Source organism: Netta rufina, assembly GCF_964035555.1.
Source record: "Netta rufina genome assembly, chromosome: 1".
NCBI lineage: Eukaryota > Metazoa > Chordata > Aves > Anseriformes > Anatidae > Netta > Netta rufina.
In genome coordinates, this window is record NC_140123.1 from 11,979,470 (window position 1) to 11,997,270 (window position 17,801).

A 17,801-nucleotide genomic window follows, 5' to 3' on the forward strand; every position below is an offset into this window, starting at 1 on the left:
CAGAAGAAGTCCAGTGTAGGGCAGGTGATAGCCCTGCTGATCATAAACTTGAGCAGTGTTTTCATTCCCTTTAGACAGATTTTTTTTTTTGTCAGTTCTATGTTTGGTCAGGCATCCAGAGGTGGCTGTGACTGGGGCGTGCGATCCAAGACTCTCTGCCTTTCTGCCTCCCCCGGGGGAGGTTCTGCCAAGGTGTGCTGATGCTGCACTGCAGGAGGATTTCGGACACCCCATCCTGCTCCAGGAGAGTGCCATTCCCAGGCTCCTGTGTAGCACAGTGCTGGCAGCAATAGCGGCGATAGACACCCCAAAAAGAGGCAGAGTGTGTTCCCAGCAGCATTAGTAACCTGCTGCCTCTTTCTTTCCTCTCCTCTCCCTTCCTCCCACTCCCTCGGCCAGGCTCGTGGCTGGGCAGAGCAGCCCACACCTTCTCCTGGGCGGTGGATCCGACTTTGCAGCATCCCCCTTGGCAGCCCCAGGAAGATTTCTGGCTGCGTCAGCCAAAATTCCTCCCGGGGACTGTGCTGCAATGCAGACACCACACCCCGCTGGTGCCACTCAGCTACAGACCAGCACCGCCGAGGGCTTTCCTCCTCCTCCTCCCTATTAGCCCCGATGATTTTGGGTTGGCCGGCATCACCTCCTTGGGACCGCGGTGCCCGCAGCGGGTGTCACTGAGGCATCGCTGGCGTTGGGCGGTGCGGCTGCTGCCTGCAGAAGCGCTCGCTCCCCGCAGGGACCAGCGGGTTTCAGATTTCATTTCCCTCGCACGCTACACCCCAATTCCAGACACTTTCTGGCTCCGCCGCTGCATGGACGCAGAGCATGGGTCCTTCGCCGTACCCAGCGCAAGCAGACAGCCCCAGGGAGCGGACCATGAAGGCGCTGATTTTATTTTGGCTTTGCGTCTCGCTTTTTCCCGGCTTTTCCCAGGGCAGAGTCGTGGGAGAGGACGAGGCTGGTTTTGCTGAGTGCAACGTGTTTTTCCCCGGACAAGTCCCACCAGAAGGATTCACCGAGCCCTTCCACGTGAAAATCTGTCAGCAGTACAACAGGGAGCCGCGCTTCGCAACCCTCTACAGTACCAAGGACAAAATCCCTCTTTATTCAGCTTTTAAATATACAAAAGCAGCCCAAAATGAGGAGGAGAGCTGGCTGGTCGAGCCGCAGGTAAGTCAGTGTTTTCTTTGCTGTAAATCAAATATTTTCTGGGCACATTTCCTGGTGAGAAGCTGTTAGCAGGGGGGAGGATTTTAACAAAATACCCCAGAGCTCTGTGGATTTTGTGAACCCCCCTTTGGATATTAATTCCCTATGGGCAGAACTGAGATATTTTAGTGCTTGGAACTGGACAAACAAACAGTTCCTGGTCCCATGGAGCTTGTCAGGAGAGCTTTTGGGAGGCTTTTGGGTGTGAAACACAGCGTGGGGGCAAGGAAAGTCACCCCTGCACTAGATAACCCGGGTGATACTGCCGGTGGGTGACGGGGTTAAACATCTCAGCGCCAAGCTGGAGTTTGCCCTGCTGCCGGCCCTGATAAGAGCTGTTCAGCCTCACAGCATGGACAAAGCGTGTGCTCGTGGCTCACCACCTTGACTCGCAGTGTTACAGCGTGCCCCGGCTGCAGGTTTGGGCGGGGAAGGGAGGTGCCGTGTCCCGCAGCCAGCTGTGTGGTGCAACCTGAGTGCTGCTGCAGCCTCGGTGGGGTTTGCTCCCCTGACATCCACCATGTTTCAGCAGCTCCATGAGTCTGTTATATTTAAAAGGAATCCTTAAAAAGTTGCTAGTGCCCTATGACAACAAGTATGCCTCACCTTAACTCTTCCTTAACTGTTTTTTTTTTTTTCCCTAAATTTCCAGCAGTGATCATTTTGTAGCCACCTTTGCTCTGCTGAGCTCAGAGCTGAGGCAGGCGCAGGGTGAGGGCAGGATGCTGGAGCTGGGTGCTGGGGTGTGGGCGCTGTGTGCAGGCAGGATGAAGTTTAAAGCCATTCCCCCTTGTCCCAGAAGAGTGGCTGTCATACTGGTGGCCCCCTTTTAGGTGATGGGAGAATTTGGGAAGGGGAGATTGAAAGCTGAAGGTGTCCCTGTCCTCACCTCAGCCTGGCTGTGCTCTCAGGGCTAGGCTGAGGTGCTCTCCTTCCATTGCATGGGTGCCTGTGCGAGGTGTCCTCTTGCCCTTTTGGGACAGAGGACAGCTTTTAGCAGGCTGCTGCTATAGTGGCGAGGAAGGGTAAGGAGTTTTGAGAGCACAAATTGCACCTAGCAGAGCGAGCACCTGCTATCAGAGCGAGGGCATAGAGGCAAGGCGGCCAAGATGGCGTCCTTGAGGCCCGTCACCCCCTCTGGCCGCCATGCCTCCTCCTGCTCCTCACGGCCTGGCTCACCGCCATGACGGGCCCCTCACCTTCCCTGCCCGCTTCTGCAGCACCTCCCTTCGTCCCTGTCACCTGGCCCTCATGCCTTGACCACCTTGTGGTTGTCCCTGATAATGCTCCTGAGCCCCAAACCTTGTGTGTCCTGCCTCAGAAAATCATCTCAGCCCCAGAAAAAAATTTCTCAGCTCTACATCCCATGAAGGCAGGCTGAGGGAGCTGGGGTGGTTCAGCCTGGAGAAGAGAAGGCTCCAGGGAGACCTCACAGCAGCCTGCCAGTACCTAAAGGGGGCTACAGGACAGCTGGGGGGGGACTCTTTGTCAGGGGATGTGGTGATAGGACAAGGGGAAATGGCTTTAAAATAAAAGAAGATGATTCTACCTTGATTGTCTGTGGCTTCCCATCAGTGAAGCTCTGTGGGATGCTGTGGGGACAGCTTGTTCCTAGCTGACACTCGGCTGTGCTGGTCAGTGACAGTGTGGGATAGCTGAGAGCTCTGAGAACTTCTTTTCCATGGAGCAAGCTGCTCTCACCTCTGCTAAACAGAAAAAAAATCTCCTGGACTCTCTCACCTCCCTCTTTCCTCCTTTGACTGATGTTTTCTGAGTATTTTTTTTGCTTGTTTTCTTCTTTTTTTTTGACTCAAAAGCATCCTTTAGCTGACAGCATGGCACACCTTTGAAGGGATGCTCCACATTTTCCCTTGTCTGACTCCTGATTAAGATGTAGATCTGTACTGGGGACCAGTGAGCTCTGGGCGAAAGGAGCCTCACCAAGTGAAACCAGATGTGGTCCTGGACCATGGTGAAGGGGACAGCTAAGGAAAGATCCCAGTATGGCCACTTGGAGGAGGCTGCACTGTGGATGGGGACATCGCTGAGCCCTGTGCCTGAAAGCCCCTGTGCCACATCAGGTGGCACTACTGGGGGAAGAGGGAGCACAGACATCATCTCCCTTCTGCCTGCCCAAATCCCCCACTGGAGCCAGTTTCGTGGTGGTTTTGATCAACAGCATGTCGTGGAGACCTTGTCCCTTGCTAACTCAATGCCAAAGGCCTGATGGGGCTGCAGACTGCCCCAGGTAAAGGCTGGGGGGGAGAAAGGAAGGCTGGGGCAAGGCTGTCAGCTGGTGGGACAGGGCTCTTGTGTGCTTTCTGGCTCAGAGGGACCATGCCTTAGGTGTGCAGCAAGGCTCAGGTCTACACTGATGCAGGAGGGGAAATGGAGGACAGATTTTGTACCTATCGTGTGTATTCCTACCAAAGCTAAGCCAGGTAATGAAACCCCTAAAGGGAGCTCTTCACAACATGGGCTCTGTATCAAGGCCCTGAGAGATTACACTGTCTGTTTTCTGCATAACTTCCTCGCTGAGACAGGGATAGCCAGGTACAAACAGGCTGAACTGTGCAGTGGCATGCACTTACTTCTGTGTGCATGCACACCCACACGCAGAGATACAGCGAGCAGGAGGAAATCACTAAAAAAATGCTCTCTGCACGCTGGTGCGTGACTCAGGGTTGTCATGTGCTTTTTTTTGTTGTTTTTATAACATATCGTGATCTATGCTGTGAGGGCACTGTCTCGCTCTCTGTATACCTACCTCCTCAGGAATGCATGCACCAGAAACAAATGCCAAATGTGGCAGCGAGGTAGTCATCAGATGAGAAATAAAAGGAATGTCAGCTACACCCAGCGCTGATTGGCGGCTGGAAAATGTGAATTAATCCAGGAACCAGGACTGATAAAAAATGAGAGGCCAGGAGTGTCCTGATGGGCAGGACACTGATGGGAAGCCCCCAGGCTTTGGTCCCCAAACCTGCTCTATTGCTGACTTGTTAGGGTTAAGAGCAAGCCACTACGGTGGCTTTCACCTTGTCATGTTTTGGTCATCTGAAAGCCTGTAGTTTGGTCAGAGTCTTGGCTTGAGAGACATGGAGAACACAGGAGTTGCTTTTCCTCTCCTAAGATAGGACAGGCTGGGTGAGTCGCCTTGTGTTTCCATCTGATTGATGATTTCCATCAGCCAGAGGAGCAGGATGGGATTTGCATCCCCCAGCCATAGCTACATCTGGGCTTTCCTCTCAGCTTTGGTGGACCATGGAGAGAAGCTAGTGCTCCTGGAGCCACCCATGAGCTTCCTACAACACACACCTCAGCCTCAGGTTCACCCCCTTCTGCAAAATGGCAACCCCCACTGTACGAAGCCCATTTAATATTGATAGGTGCTTGGACTTGGTTCTGCACAGCTGCTTGGATGCATAATTTATTTTTAAATCCCCCTGGGAATGAGGTGTTTGCCTGTCTGCTTGGATCTTGCCCCGAGCCATCGCAGGGTATTTCAGCAGGTGGATTGCAGCCGGCTCCATGGACACAACCCAAAGGTTTTTTGGGGCAGCGAGGAGAGGCAGCCTGCGTGCAAGTCAGAGACAGCGCAGGAGCCAGCATGCCTTTGGGGCTGAGTTACAGGAGGCACGAAGCACTCAGCAGTGCGTGAGTGATTACAAACCACACCGGGAGTTATTGTAAGCACCAGCGCTCGGTGATGTCAGGGCCTCACGCATGCACACAGCCACATTTCTGGTGTTCTTTCCTAACTGCGTCCAAACAATCCCGGCGGTATGTGCAAATCCCCGCAGCCGAACAGGTAACCGGCCACATATTTGCTTGATAGGCACCTCCAGGAATGCATGCATCAGCTCGTAAATCCAAGTCTACGCCGTCTGCTGCTTGCAGGCTGGGAATCCCTGCGAGGAGGCAGAGCTGGGTGTCTCAGCTCTCAAAACTCCTGGCCAGCTGCAGCCCAGAAGCTTTAGGGCGAGCTTGGGGTGCGGAGCAAGGCAGAAGTCTTGCTAAGTGCTGCCTTCAGAGAAAGCGAAGACTTGTGCCTCCGCACGTAGGAAGCCTCCCAGTCCCGAAGCAGGTTCAAAATGAAGCAAGAACCCTCCTAGCAGGCAGCCGGGGGTAATGCAGCCCGGTGACACGGTTTGTGTTGGCACTGCTGTGTCCTGGGGCCAGCCTGCAGGGGCTTGGCTGAGGCGAGAAGCATCCAAAGCACGGTTTGTACGGGGAGGAGGATGGATAGGATGGATAGCTGCCTACACCGAGCGCAGGGGAGGTGAGGCAGGAGCTGTGGCACTGAGGAAACGCCAGCTCCATGCAAGTTTAAAGCACATAAGTAGTGGACATCTGTCTGGTTGCAGGAGAGCCAAGGGACCAGGAAGGATGATGGGGGTGATTCAGGGTAGAATAGGAACCCTTTGCCCTATACGTCTGCAAAATTTGTATGATGTAGTGCAGGGAACTGCACGCAGGAGCCAAGAGAACAATGTAATCGGGCCAGCACGATGTTGGGAGCAGAAACAGAGACAACACGAGGCGGTGACTGCCAGAGCCTGCCTGCCACCCCTGAGTTGCTGCCAGCATGCTCACCCTTTAATTCGCAGAAGAAAATGACAATTTGGAGAGGCTGCGGTGTCGAGAGGAGTGACTAAGGAGCAGGCAGAGCTGCGGCCACCTGAGAAAGCCCTGAGCACACGGCGGTGCCCCAAATCTCCTGCTCCCACCGCTTATTACCTCCTGGCCCGGCTGCGTGCGAGGCGCCAGGAGGGGTTGTTACCGCCTGGGGGTCGGGAGGGTGGGAAGGGCAGACACGGGCACATAGCACGGATTCCACCGAGGACCTGCGGTGACAGCGTCCTCGCCCACACGATGCTGGGAGGTCATTAAAGATGAGGTTCAGACTGTTAATGACAAGCCCCGAGCTCGCTGGCACGTCTGCGGTCAGGGCAGTGAAATTCAGGTCACCTGCCACAGCGTCCCACCTATTCTGTGAGCGCAGAGAGGTAAATGCCTTCTCCAGGCATCCTACACCTCATGGATTTTTTCCTTCGTTGCTTAGATTTGATGTTTCAGAGACTCCAGGTTGCTTGTTAGATTTAAGGATTGTGGATCTCAGGGTGTGATCTGTAGCGTGGAGTAGCGGCCCTCGTAGAAAATACACTTCGAGGCTCATTTTAGTTTCTTTTAGGAAGGCAAATTGCACGCACTAACCCTTTTCTGCCATTTCAGGTAGATGACCCAGACAATGACCAGCAGGAGATGGTGCTCGAGGCCGATCTCATTGGCACGGTGGCCAACCTGGGTGCCAACCAAGCCCTGACCTCAGACTACGTGGGCTCTGGCTACGAGCGGGGGCTGCTGAACCCCAGCCTGCTCAACGAGGAAGACTTCCAGACGGCCACCTACACGCTGACGAACGCCGTCCCCCTGAGTCCCTCTCTGAGCAAAACTTGGCACAGAGACATCGGGAGGGTGGTGGAGCAAGCCCTGGCCCCTCACTGCCCCAGCAAGGACCACCTGTACCTCCTCGCGGGCGCGATTCCTTCCAGCGTCCGTGTCAAAGGCAAGGTGTCGGTGCCCGAGGCGCTGTGGCTGGCGGCGTGCTGTGACGCTGCAGAGGGGTGGTCCTTAGGGCTGGTGAAAAAGACCAGCGATGAAAACAGCCTGGCAGACCTGAAGGTGGGTGAGCTGGAGGAGCAGCTCCTAGCAGGGATCGAGCTCTTCAAGGGCAGCTGTGGAGGAGACAGCAAAAACAAGGAGAAAGTGGAAGCGATACTGCAAGCCGTCGGCCAGATCCGGGCCGGGGGGCAAGTGGGAACAAACGACAGGCAGGAGTCCAAGGAGAGCGGCTTGGTGAGAAAGGTGGCTGGCATCATTGCCACCCCCTTCATCAAACTCCTGGAGCTCCTCATCTACCTGCTGGTGGAGCTGGTGAAGTTCACCTTTTACTTCCTGTGGCTTGTCATCAAGCGGGTGGGCAGCACCCTCCTGGACGGAGCCTCCAGCCTGTGGGGCGGGGTGGTGTCCTACCTGCAAGCCATCAGCATGGTGCTCATCAGCATCCCCTACGACCTGGGGAGGGTTGTCGCCAACATCTCGCTGGGCTTCCTGGAAATCGTCCAAGACGTGGCGTTCCTCACCTACAGGATCCTGCGCATCCCCGTGGGGTTCGTCCTCCACCTCGCTGCTTTCCCCTACCACTCCGTCTGTGCCATCCCCTCTGTCCTCAAGGACCTGGCCGCTGGGATCGGTGGCACCTTCTCGCTGGCCGTTGATGCCACAGCCACCCTTCTGCACGGCTTTTATTACGTGGCCAGCCACATAGCCAAGCGGTTCGTCCCTAAAGGCTCCTCCGGTGACTGACAGGGAGAGAAACCGAGGCTGCAAAGACATGAAGGGGAAGAGGAGCTCTAGGATAGGTGGCCAAACGCAGTCCGTTTCGTTCTGGTATTTATTGTAGCGACGTTAATGATAATGAACCAAGCGGGGGGAGTAACAGGGAGGGCCGAGGTAACTTTGTCAGGGGACACCACCGCTGCGACTCAAACTCTGTCTATTTTAAAGCACTGGGATCCTGTCGGTGCGGGTCACAAACTTTCTGTGATCTGCAGACACCAAGCTCTGGGGATGCTCTCTAAGCTGTTTCCTTCCCACTGAGGTGGCAGCAGGACCTCTGCGCCCTGCAGCAGCACATCCCGTGGGGTGGAGGTGCTCCTCTGGGGAGGGATTCGGTTTCTGAAAGCTGGAGAAGGGAAAAGGAGGGCAGGGTGCAAGGCTTAGGGGCTGGGCAGCGGGGAGGGAATGGGGCCGGGTCCTGCTGCTGGCCGCACTGCTCGCTTCTCTGGGACCTGCTGGTGGAGCCCGAGGAGGAATTTGGCCGGGTGTGACTCGTGGCTCCTTCAAGGCAGCTGAAACCAAGCAGATCTGGCTGTGAGGAAGCACCAGCTTCTAGTTCTTTCCTGCAGGGGGAAAGCATTTCCCCTTCGCTGTGCCAAGCTCACTTTCCCTGAGCTGTTCCTCGCTCCCTGGTGAGCACTGAGGACCTCAGCCCCAATTCCTCGCCCTGGCTGGTGGGCTCCAAAGCCTGGTAGAACCTCGTGGGTCATGATTTGGGCTTTGAGACAACCCCAGCTGCCAGTGACCAGCCTGTCCTGCCCCTGTTCCTCCAACACCCAACAGCACCTTGTGCCCAGGCGGGGAATTGGAAATGTTGTGGCATCCTCCTCAGGCGAGTTGGGAAAGCCCAGCTCACTGCAGAAAGTGACCCTCCCATGCTTTTCTGCAGGACAGAAGGAAAGTGGCTCTGCCTTTCTTACTGGTCTGGCTCAGTGGCAGCAGCAATGTCCTTACCAAAAGGCACCTGGGGAACAGGGGACAGGAGATGAGCGGGGAGCACGGGGGGAATTTTGCTGCTTGTTGCCCAAAGCCCCATCCAGCCTGGCCTTGAACACCTCCAGGGATGGGGCACCCACAGCTTCTCTGTGCCACCCTCCGAGTGAAGGATTTCTCCCCCCTAAGGTGGCTGGGGACAGGGGACAACTCGTCATTGCCCCCACCAAGCACCCCGTGTGAGAGGTGCTTCGTGGGGGAAGGGTGGCCTCCCGGCTGGCTTCCTTCACGAGGAAAGGCAACTTTTTGTGCTCATCAGGGCCTAATCAGGTAAAGTCAGCAACATTTGACAAACCCCTCCTTCGTCCTCAAGCTGTCAGTAGAGGGATTTGGATGCAAGGGGCACAGTCGCTGCTCCCAGCAGAGAGGCAGCCGCCTGCCTTGCATCCAGACCTACCTCTGCATCTAGCAGGCAAACACAACCCAAGCTGGGCAGACGTGGGGCTGTTAAAAGGGTCTGAACACGCTCGGATTGCAGCCGTGACGAACCCTAACCAGCACAGGTCGTTTTTCTTCTCTGCTGCATGTCTGAGCAGGCCATGGGAAATCTGCCTGAAACTCCCAGTAATTGTTACAGAACAAGCAACATCCTGCTGCAGACCATGGCTTCAGATTATTCTTATCTGGGCATGATTTATGGCTTGTGAGCTTTACTCTGTCCTAGGAAATGTATGGCTTTAACAAAATAAAAGTTACTTTTCCAAAGGAGGGCTGGTATCACGTTTCTGTCCCAGCTGCAAACAAGATAATGCAGCCCAGCGAGCTCCGGCTAATCAGGAAAGTAAGAGCAGCATAGTCGCTCTTTGTTAAGGCCTGACATCTGATATTAATGGCCCTTTTCTGCTTTGAAAACACCTTTGCATTTTCAAAAGCGCATTTATTAGAGTACGCAGGTAGGAGCTGGGGGTTGCAGCAGACACGTTTCGCTCCCTATGTGCCACAGGAGGTGTGTGCTCAGACAGCCTGCATGAGGTGGGGCAGGACGGGAGCAGGAAAGGAGGCTTCTGTGTGCAGGAACGGGGGCAGGATCTGCGTGGAGAGCGGCTCCCTGAGCACACATGGGCTGGGGCTTGAGGCAGAAGAGGAAAAGGGGGAGACCGGTCCTCAGTGGCTGCACCCGGGCAGGTCACCTTGGCTGCTTTGTGGCTGGCAGGGAGAAATTCACTGTTGTGGGATGCTGCTGGCTTGGGCAGTACGAGCAGATGTTTAGAAGAAGACCTGCTACTCCTAGGAGCAGCTGCTCTCCTCCACCAACTACAAACCACCAGGGGTGAGTAAGGTGTGGGCACCTCTCAGCACATGGGAGGGGAGCCCTCAGCCACGGGTGGCCCAGCAGGGGAAGGGCTGCCCCTCCTTATCTTTATGGGATGATTCGGGGCTGGGAGTCACCCACAGGATGGGGAAGGCGATGTGAAATGATTTCCCCTCAACCAGCCCACCCAGCCCTTCAGCACAGGAGCTTCTGTGCGCATCGAGGCATCCCTTGTCGCAGTTATCTTCGCTCCGGGGTTGGGCCCAGAGAAACGAGCCATGCCCTACAAGCACAGCAGCCCTGGCAGCACCACTCACAGCCCCCAGCCCCGGGCTCAGGTCCTCCCAATCCCTTTTTGGTGCCATTTTACGTTTTGGAGCTGCTCCTCTCTGCAGGCAGGGGCTGCTGCAGCTGAGCATGGAGCCGAGCCCTGCTCGTTCCCGAGTCCTCCCTCCAGCTTAGGCAGCGCCAGCAGATGAGGAAGGTATCAGGAAATACCGATATGAGCAACTTGCTTGGCCGGGAAGGATTGCCTGGCAGCACAAAACTCAAGGTGTGCCTGCGGTGTGCGCGACCGCGATACCCCGCGGGGGGCACGGCCTCATTTCTCCCCTCCACAAGGCCTCAGAGCTGCTTCGATTCGGGAACATGCCTCACACCGGGTGACATCTGCCGTTGATTTCAGCAGAAGCGGTGTTTTTCAGCCAAGCAGAAAGACCTGCAGGTTCCCCAGAGGTGTTAGCATTGCAGCCGGCTGGAAAATCTCCAAGGAAATAGATTGTCAGAGAGGAATGATTTATCAAACGGGATTATTATTATTATTATTTTTTAAATTTTCACAGCAATTTGTCTTTTCTAGTGGAAAAGGCGTTTCAGGTCCAGCTTGGAAGAAGGACCAGAAACATCCAAGAGCAGTGCACGGTGTGGATTTGAGGTGTAGACGTGGATGTTCAGCACTTTCTCCTGCCTAAAGGCAAGCCTGGCACATGAACAGGGCTGTTTCCATCCCAGAGCGGTGCCCGCCTTACCTTCTGTCTCATTTTCTTCCACTTTTAAGTGTGAAAAAATCTGTTTCCATTCCAAAAGTACTGAAATTGTGACCATTGGCTGCGGCCTGTGAAGCTCAGTTTGGGGCTGGTGGCTGAGGGGACTTGTCCCAGCCACGGAGACCTTTGAGGTGCCCCTTGCTGCAGACCCCACAGGGTACAGTAGGGAAGGTCACGTTGGCCTGGCTTGTGTGAGTCAGGATGTGTCTGAGAACCTGGTGTCTGTCCTTTATTTCCCTCAATGTTCAAAGTTTTTCTCTTTCCCCATCAGCTGTGGGCAGATGCAGACGCTGGGCACTGAGCTTGGCACCCTGGGGCATGGCAGTGGGGTTCTGCTCCTCCATGGCAGTGGTAATTTGCACCCAGGTCTGTTAATTAGAGCTGGCAGGGATTTCTCCACCTGAGCTTCTTCTGTTCTTACAGAAAAGCCCCTTTCTGCAAAAAATTACACTTTTCTTGCTCTGTTTTTCTTTTTCAGTATATATACATAAAATAATGGGGTTTAGTTTAAATCTAATAAAAATGTTTTAAATGGATTTTTTCAACATCACTGTGCTGTATTGATCCTCCCCCTCTACTCTGCCCTGGTCAGGCCTCCCCTGGAGTGCTGTGTCCAGTTCTGGGCTCCCCGGTACAAGAAAGACAGGGAAAGAGTCCAGCAGAGGGCCACAAAGATGATACGGGGCCTGGAGCATCTCCCCTGTGAGGAAAGTCTGAGAGAACCGGGGCTGGTCAGCCTGGAGAAGAGAAGACTGAGAGGAGATTTCCTCAGTGTGTACAAATACCCGAGGTGTGGCAGACAGAGGGATTGGGCTGATTTATTTGTGTTGGTTTGTGGGGACAGGACAAGAGGCATTGGCCACAAGATGGAGCCCAGGCAGTTCTGTACCAACGTGCAAAGAATTTCTTCACGGTGAGGGTGACGGAGCACTGGGACAGGCTGCCCAGGGAGGCTGTGGGGTCTCATTCTCTGGAGATATTCAAGGCCCATCTGGACATCTACCTGGGCACCCTGCTCTGAGGAACCTGCTTTGGCAGGGGGGCTGGACCCGATGGTCTCTGGAGGCCTCTTCCAACCCCTTCAATTCTGTGGTTCTGTATTGAGGTGTGAGCAGGAGTTTAATCTTCTGTGAGGTGAGTGATGCAGCCCAACCACATTTGCCATGACGTGCGGGGTGGAGGCGGATCGGGCTCCCCCAGGTGATTCAGTGCAGAGCTCACCCTCTGCTGGAGGCTGCTGGCTCTCCCGGGTCGCCGAGGAGCCACGAGAGATTAGTCAGGTCATGTAGCAAGGCAAATTACACGTCTGTGCTCAGACAGTGTCATGTCCCCAGCCCAGCTCTTCTGCTGGAGGTTTTGGTGGGTCATGAGAGCCACCAGGCCCTGAGGACAGCGTGGCACAGGTGGCCAGGGCTGGAGCTGGCCCTTTTCTACGGGGCCACTCCTTGCGACAGAAACTGGGGAACAAATGGTCAAATCAAAACCCGATGACTACTAAAACACTTCAGTTTCAGCTAAAATTATTTTATTTTATTTTATTTTATTTATTTTATTTTATTTTATTTCATATATTTTATTTTATTTTATATTTTATATATTTTATATATTTTATATATTTTATATATTTTATATATTTTATATATTTTATATATTTTATTTTATTTTATTTTATTTTATTTTATTTTATTTTATTTTATTTTATTTTATTTTATTTTATTTTATTTTATTTTATTTTATTTTATTTTATTTAAATTTTCTACTCGCCACCCCAGCCGGGAGGGGACGGAGGGCTTTTTCCCTTTTGGAGCAGCAGCTTCCTGCAGGTCAGGGATGTCCAAGCTTTGCTCGGGAGGCCTGATGAAAGCCAGAGCACAAAAAGCACGCACGGGCAGCTTTTAGCTATGCAGGAAATACATATATCCTGTGATTTTCTTATTTTATACATTGAAAAGCACAAAACCAGGCGTATTTACACGAGCTAGTTATCGTGATGGATGAGGCCATTTATAACACCCCCAATCCTGCCTTGTGTCTGTAAGGCCTCCGCTCTGCTCTCCAAGCACCTCGCCTGGTTGCTCAGCCACAATCAAATTAAAAGTTGTTGGGGGGAATAAATAAACGAGCGTGCTCACACCTGGCCTTCCAGTTGGGTTGCATTCTGAAGTCAAGTCACGGGCTGGTGGCTGCAGCTCAGCCCATTAGCTGCCCTACAAAGGAGCCGGGGCAGGTCACCAGTTCCTCCCAGTGCCTCAGAGTGAAGAACCCAAGGCCGTGCTGGGAGGAGGCCTAGGAAACCCCAGTAAAAGCTGAAATTGAGCCCATCCAATCTTATGGATGTGACCCAGCTGCAAACTGCCAGCAGGGCAGGCGAGGTGATGCTTCCCCTCTGCTCGGCACTGGTGAGGCCTCACCTCAAGTCCTGTGTTGGTTCTGGCCTTCCCAGTACGAGGGAGGCCTGGACGTACTGGTGAGCGCCCAGCAGAGGGCCACCGAGGTGATGAAGGGCCGGGAGCACCTCTGCTGTGAGGAGAGGCTGAGGGCTGGGGCTGCTCAGGGTGGAGAAGAGGAGGCCCGGGGGATCTCAGCAGTGTGCCAACACCTGAAGGAGGGAGCACAGGGGATGGGGCCGGGCTCTTGTCCAGGAGGTTTTGAAGACCTGCAAGGAGGAGACCCCACAGCGATAAACCAGAGATACCCAAAAAGCTCCACAGCTTGTACTAAGCAGTTTTGTCTTTCTGAAAGGGCGATCAGCAGCTCACCCTGGAAAACCCCTTGGTGGCCCTTCAGCAAGATGCTGCCTGTACCCATGTCTGTGGCAGGACTTGGCTGGTGGGAGGGTGGAATAGTGCTGTAATTTGGCTGCAGCGTGAGCTTTGCATTGCTGTCACCCTCAGCACCCACATCATTGTCCATCACCCCAGCCTTGATCACTGACAACTACATATTAAAAGGACATCATCTTCAGCAAATGCCAAAGATTTTTCAGGTCCTGTGCTTGCAATACAGACCTGGACTAAAGACCAGCACAAGTGCACCGATGAGAAGGACACTTCAGGACCGGAGCTCTTCCCAAAACACAGCTGCACGTGGTAAATAACGGACCCAACACAAGCCATGTTTTATCAGTTTTATTTAACCAATGAAATTCCTACTGATAACAATGAAAGTAATTTCAGCAAGTATAAATGCGATACAGTTTTAAACAAACCCCATTGTTCCGTACCTATAAATAGATTTTTCAAAACCTCATAAAAAGTGCAGATTTATGAATTGCTGTTAAAATGTTAATACACGATTCCTTTGTTTAAAAATGCGTTTTTTTGTCTCTTAACTCACAAAAAAAAAAAAAAAAGTTCCTTCTGCATCTGTTCAGATAAATTCAAGTCGGGTAACTTAAAAACTAGGAAAGGAAAAAAAAGTCACACACAAAATGAAAAGATCCATCCCACTAGGTCAGTCTGTTCTCTGCAAAAAAAAATAAAAAAAAAATAAAAAAAATACCAATCAACCATCAACAGAAAAAAAAATGGTGAAAGCTGCTGTGGACACCCACAGGTAACTCCTAGCAGCTGCCTTGCTGCAGGCAAACCTCCTGCGAAAGCACGGACCCTGCGAGCTGTCCCAAGGCGGTGGCCCAAAGGACACCACGGGCGAGCTGTCCTTGTGCCACCCTCGCCTGGCAGCGAGCAGAGCCACAGGGGACAGCAGGAGGGAGCAGCAGGATCGGAGCTGTGCCTCCTCCTCTGTCCCGAAATGCCCCCGCAGCAAAGGGGACAAAGGTGGCGGCGGCCGGGCCGCACTGGGCCGTGGTCCCATTTATTCCCTCTCCAGAGGGTGAGAGCTGCAAGCCTGGGGTGGTGGGCACGTCCCGACAGGAGGCTCAGACCCACGACCGTCTTTGGAGAAGCCTAAAAACGAGCCAGGCTTCGTGGACGTCACATCAGGCTGATTTGGGTACGGGAGGGAGGCCTGGAAGCCACAGGCTGCCGACACACCGTGCCCACCATCTGCTGCCTGTCCCTCCTCACAGCAGGGCTTGGGTGAAGCTGGTGTCTCTGCGTGTGCACCCGTGTGTGTGTGTGTGTGTGGGAGGGCAGCACGCCCGCACGGAGCCGAGGAGGTCACAACATTTCACACCAGGGCCCGGGCTGGAGGTGGACGTGTCAGGGCCGCCCGCGCCGCCAGCCCTCCTCCCCGTACCTACAGTGGTATTTCATCTACAGCAGGGGCTGTTCAGCAAGAGCGGTTTAAAGTGGCTAGGTTCATCAAGTTTGCTACTTTACGAATTAAAAACAAAACCAAAAAAAAAAAAAAAAAGGAAAAAATAAAAACAAAAAAACCCAACAACTATAAATACAAAGACTCTCACTCACCAGACGCTTGCAGCCTGTGTGAATCATAAACTGCATCAATATTCTGTTAAAAAGCTTATTCTACTTAAAACTATACATAGTACAAGAGATTGAAAAGTGGCAGTCGTGTACAGCCGCACTGCCTGCCCACGGTGGCCCCCAGTCAGGTGCTTCATAGAAATCAAGGAGTTACAGTAACAAAGCACGGGACTGCAGAGCCCATCACAGCTTCTGATTACACTGCATACAAAGTACCAAGGGGAACACAAAAAAGAACTGGTGTTAATACTGATGAATCAAAGAGTAACTATAAAGATCAAAACAGACGTTTCACAGCATGCTACATATATTGCTCACAAACTTTTTTTTTTCTTTTTTTTTCCTTAAAAAAAAAAAAAAGGCTAATACAAAACAAGAAGTTGGCAGTCTGATTTTCAGTTATGTCAGAGAGATAAAGCGTATACATTCATTACGTAGCTTTCCAGCAAAAGGGTAAAACCGAGAGATTTCAAGTTTACAAAATTCCTATATTTTTATTTATTTTTTAAGCTACCGTTTATATCCAGTTCCGGTCAATAGTCGTGAACCATCGGCGGCCGCAGAGTCCGAGGGCTGCAGCCTGATTATTTTTTGTTTCCCTACGGGAACATTTCTTTGCCTCGGGCGCTGGCGGGTGGACGGGGAGGGAAGCGAGAAGGAAGGCTGGGCTGTGTCTGGTGGCACCGCATGAGCATGGAGTGGTGAATGAGGAACCCAAAAATCCCCTTCTAAGAGCTGGTGGAGGAGACAACGTGCTTCAATGGCAGCACGCTGCACACAGCCGCAAGGGGAAGGCTCCCTTTCCCTCCTCCATCCCCGGAGAAGGAGAAGGGGATCTTCCCAGAGCGGCTTGGGGTTTTGTCTTTGAGGAGATGTTGGGTGCAGGTGTTCCCTACCGCCTCCCCTACGCGCAGACGTGCACGAGGACCTTTGGGACACAGCAGTGCAGCTTCTCCAGCCGGCCTCGAGACAGCCCCTTGTCTTCTGCTGCTGCTTACAGCACAAGCTGCTGCCCCCTTGCCATATATTCACTGGCGTCTTAAATACTGGCTCTAACTGCGGCCGAGAACAAGGGCAGAATTCAGATCCCTGCTTTCCACGAGCTCTGCTGAACACCCCAAGGTGTCTACGTCTCGAGCTACCACGAAGTCTGCCTTTGGAGTTATCCCTCGAATACATGAAAAACCAAACCCATTTGTTCGGAAGGCTGTCTGACTACGGGGAAGCCGAGGAGTAGCCCCCCAAAAATGACCCCGTGGGCTCCTGCCCTTCTCCCACCCACTCTGCACTTGAGGCTCTCGAAATTCCCTGCTACAATTCCCTGTAAGAAGCTTGCACAGCTAAAAGGCTCAAGCAAGGGGAGTGTTGCCAAAGAAAGCATTTTGTTAGTGGATCCACTGGATTAGGACTGTAATTCCAGCGATGGAACATGACACGCTACTCGCAAATGCTACCTAAATGTTTTAAGTAAGTACTAAGCGTCAAACTTTACACCAGATTTAGCATTTTCCTGCCCAGAAAGAACCCAATGCCGGAATTAAGTGTTTCTGAGCAGGAGAAAGGTTCTCTGAGCTCAGGAAGGAATGGTGGCCTAGGAACTTAGCGCTGTTTTAGGAGGTTATGGTGAAGGGGCTGCCTCTGCAAGACTGCTGGGGCTGTGAGCTGGGACAACGGGCAGTGTGTGATGTGGGGTGGCGGGCTGGAAAATGACAGTTTTAGCCCCCAGTGAGCAGCAGAAGGGCTAAATGCCTACAAGAGAGGCCTGATGTGTGTTTAGAGAGCAGCTGCGTGACTGCGTGGCAAGAAAACTTGCTCCAAGAGATAAATTAACACTGTTCAAGATGCCCCTCAAGTTTCCTCGTGCTGCTTTCATCTCCCGCACCCATGATCCATGAAGTAGGTATGAGATGTCAAATTCGTTCTCAATTGGAGATAAAAAGCTTCGTTTATAATTTCTTCATTTACAATTTAACGTGAAAAAGCTGGTGGGTGCATCTCTTTAGACAATCATACGTGCCAGGGACATTAGGGAGAATAAATCTGAAGTTCAGATGGGGAAAACTGACATTTTTGTCCAGCTTTTGGAATGATAGTTAATGGCACGCCAATTCTAGCAGCTTTATATTCAGAGCAGCTCTGGGAAAGTTCATTTACTATGAACTCTCCCCCCTCCTTTTTTTTTTTTTTTTTTTTGTGCAACATCACCTCTTATTTATGGGAGAAGGATCTGAATGCTTAAGGAAAAAATCTGAAAAAAAAATCAGTTTTAATCAAGAAGACTTGGAATATATCCGTCTGGCCAAAACTTGCGTCCTGGCACAAGCCATCCACTTGCTAATCCCAATAAATCTTTTCTGCAAGCAGAGGTTAAATAATCCAGCTCTTCTAAAAGGGAGCCCGAACTCTGGAATAGGCGCCTGAAATGCATGTCAATGTGCATGGAAAACACACACGCATGAGAAACACCGAGAACCTGTTCTGCAAGAGCAGCAGCTTACAGTTTAACCT

At 52.6% G+C, this 17,801-nt stretch overlaps 1 protein-coding gene across 2 annotated transcripts; it reads left to right on the forward strand.

Annotated features, from left to right (window-relative positions):
* Positions 1 to 586: 586 nt before the first annotated feature.
* ENDOD1 (endonuclease domain containing 1) lies at positions 587 to 10,690 on the forward strand. 2 transcript variants are annotated; one of them, XR_014618734.1, is made up of 3 exons: positions 587 to 1,170; positions 6,445 to 7,662; positions 8,501 to 10,690. XR_014618734.1 is itself a non-coding variant. In XM_084292808.1 (2 exons), the coding sequence occupies exons 1-2, from the start codon at positions 826 to 828 to the stop codon at positions 7,576 to 7,578; spliced, it is 1,479 nt and encodes a 492-aa protein (XP_084148934.1). In that variant the 5' UTR covers positions 587 to 825; the 3' UTR covers positions 7,579 to 10,690. The 2 variants fall into 2 exon arrangements, 1 of the variants encoding a protein (XP_084148934.1); XM_084292808.1 differs by having other exon boundaries at positions 6,445 to 10,690.
* Positions 10,691 to 17,801: the final 7,111 nt, after the last annotated feature.

Excerpts from the sequence above, each read along its gene's own strand:
- ENDOD1 (XM_084292808.1), top strand. The coding sequence starts at position 826 with ATGGGTCCTTCGCCGTACCCAGCGCAAGCAGACAGCCCCAGGGAGCGG. Across the intron at positions 1,171-6,444 it reads GCTGGCTGGTCGAGCCGCAG|GTAGATGACCCAGACAATGA; the intron begins GTAAGTCAGTGT and ends CTGCCATTTCAG.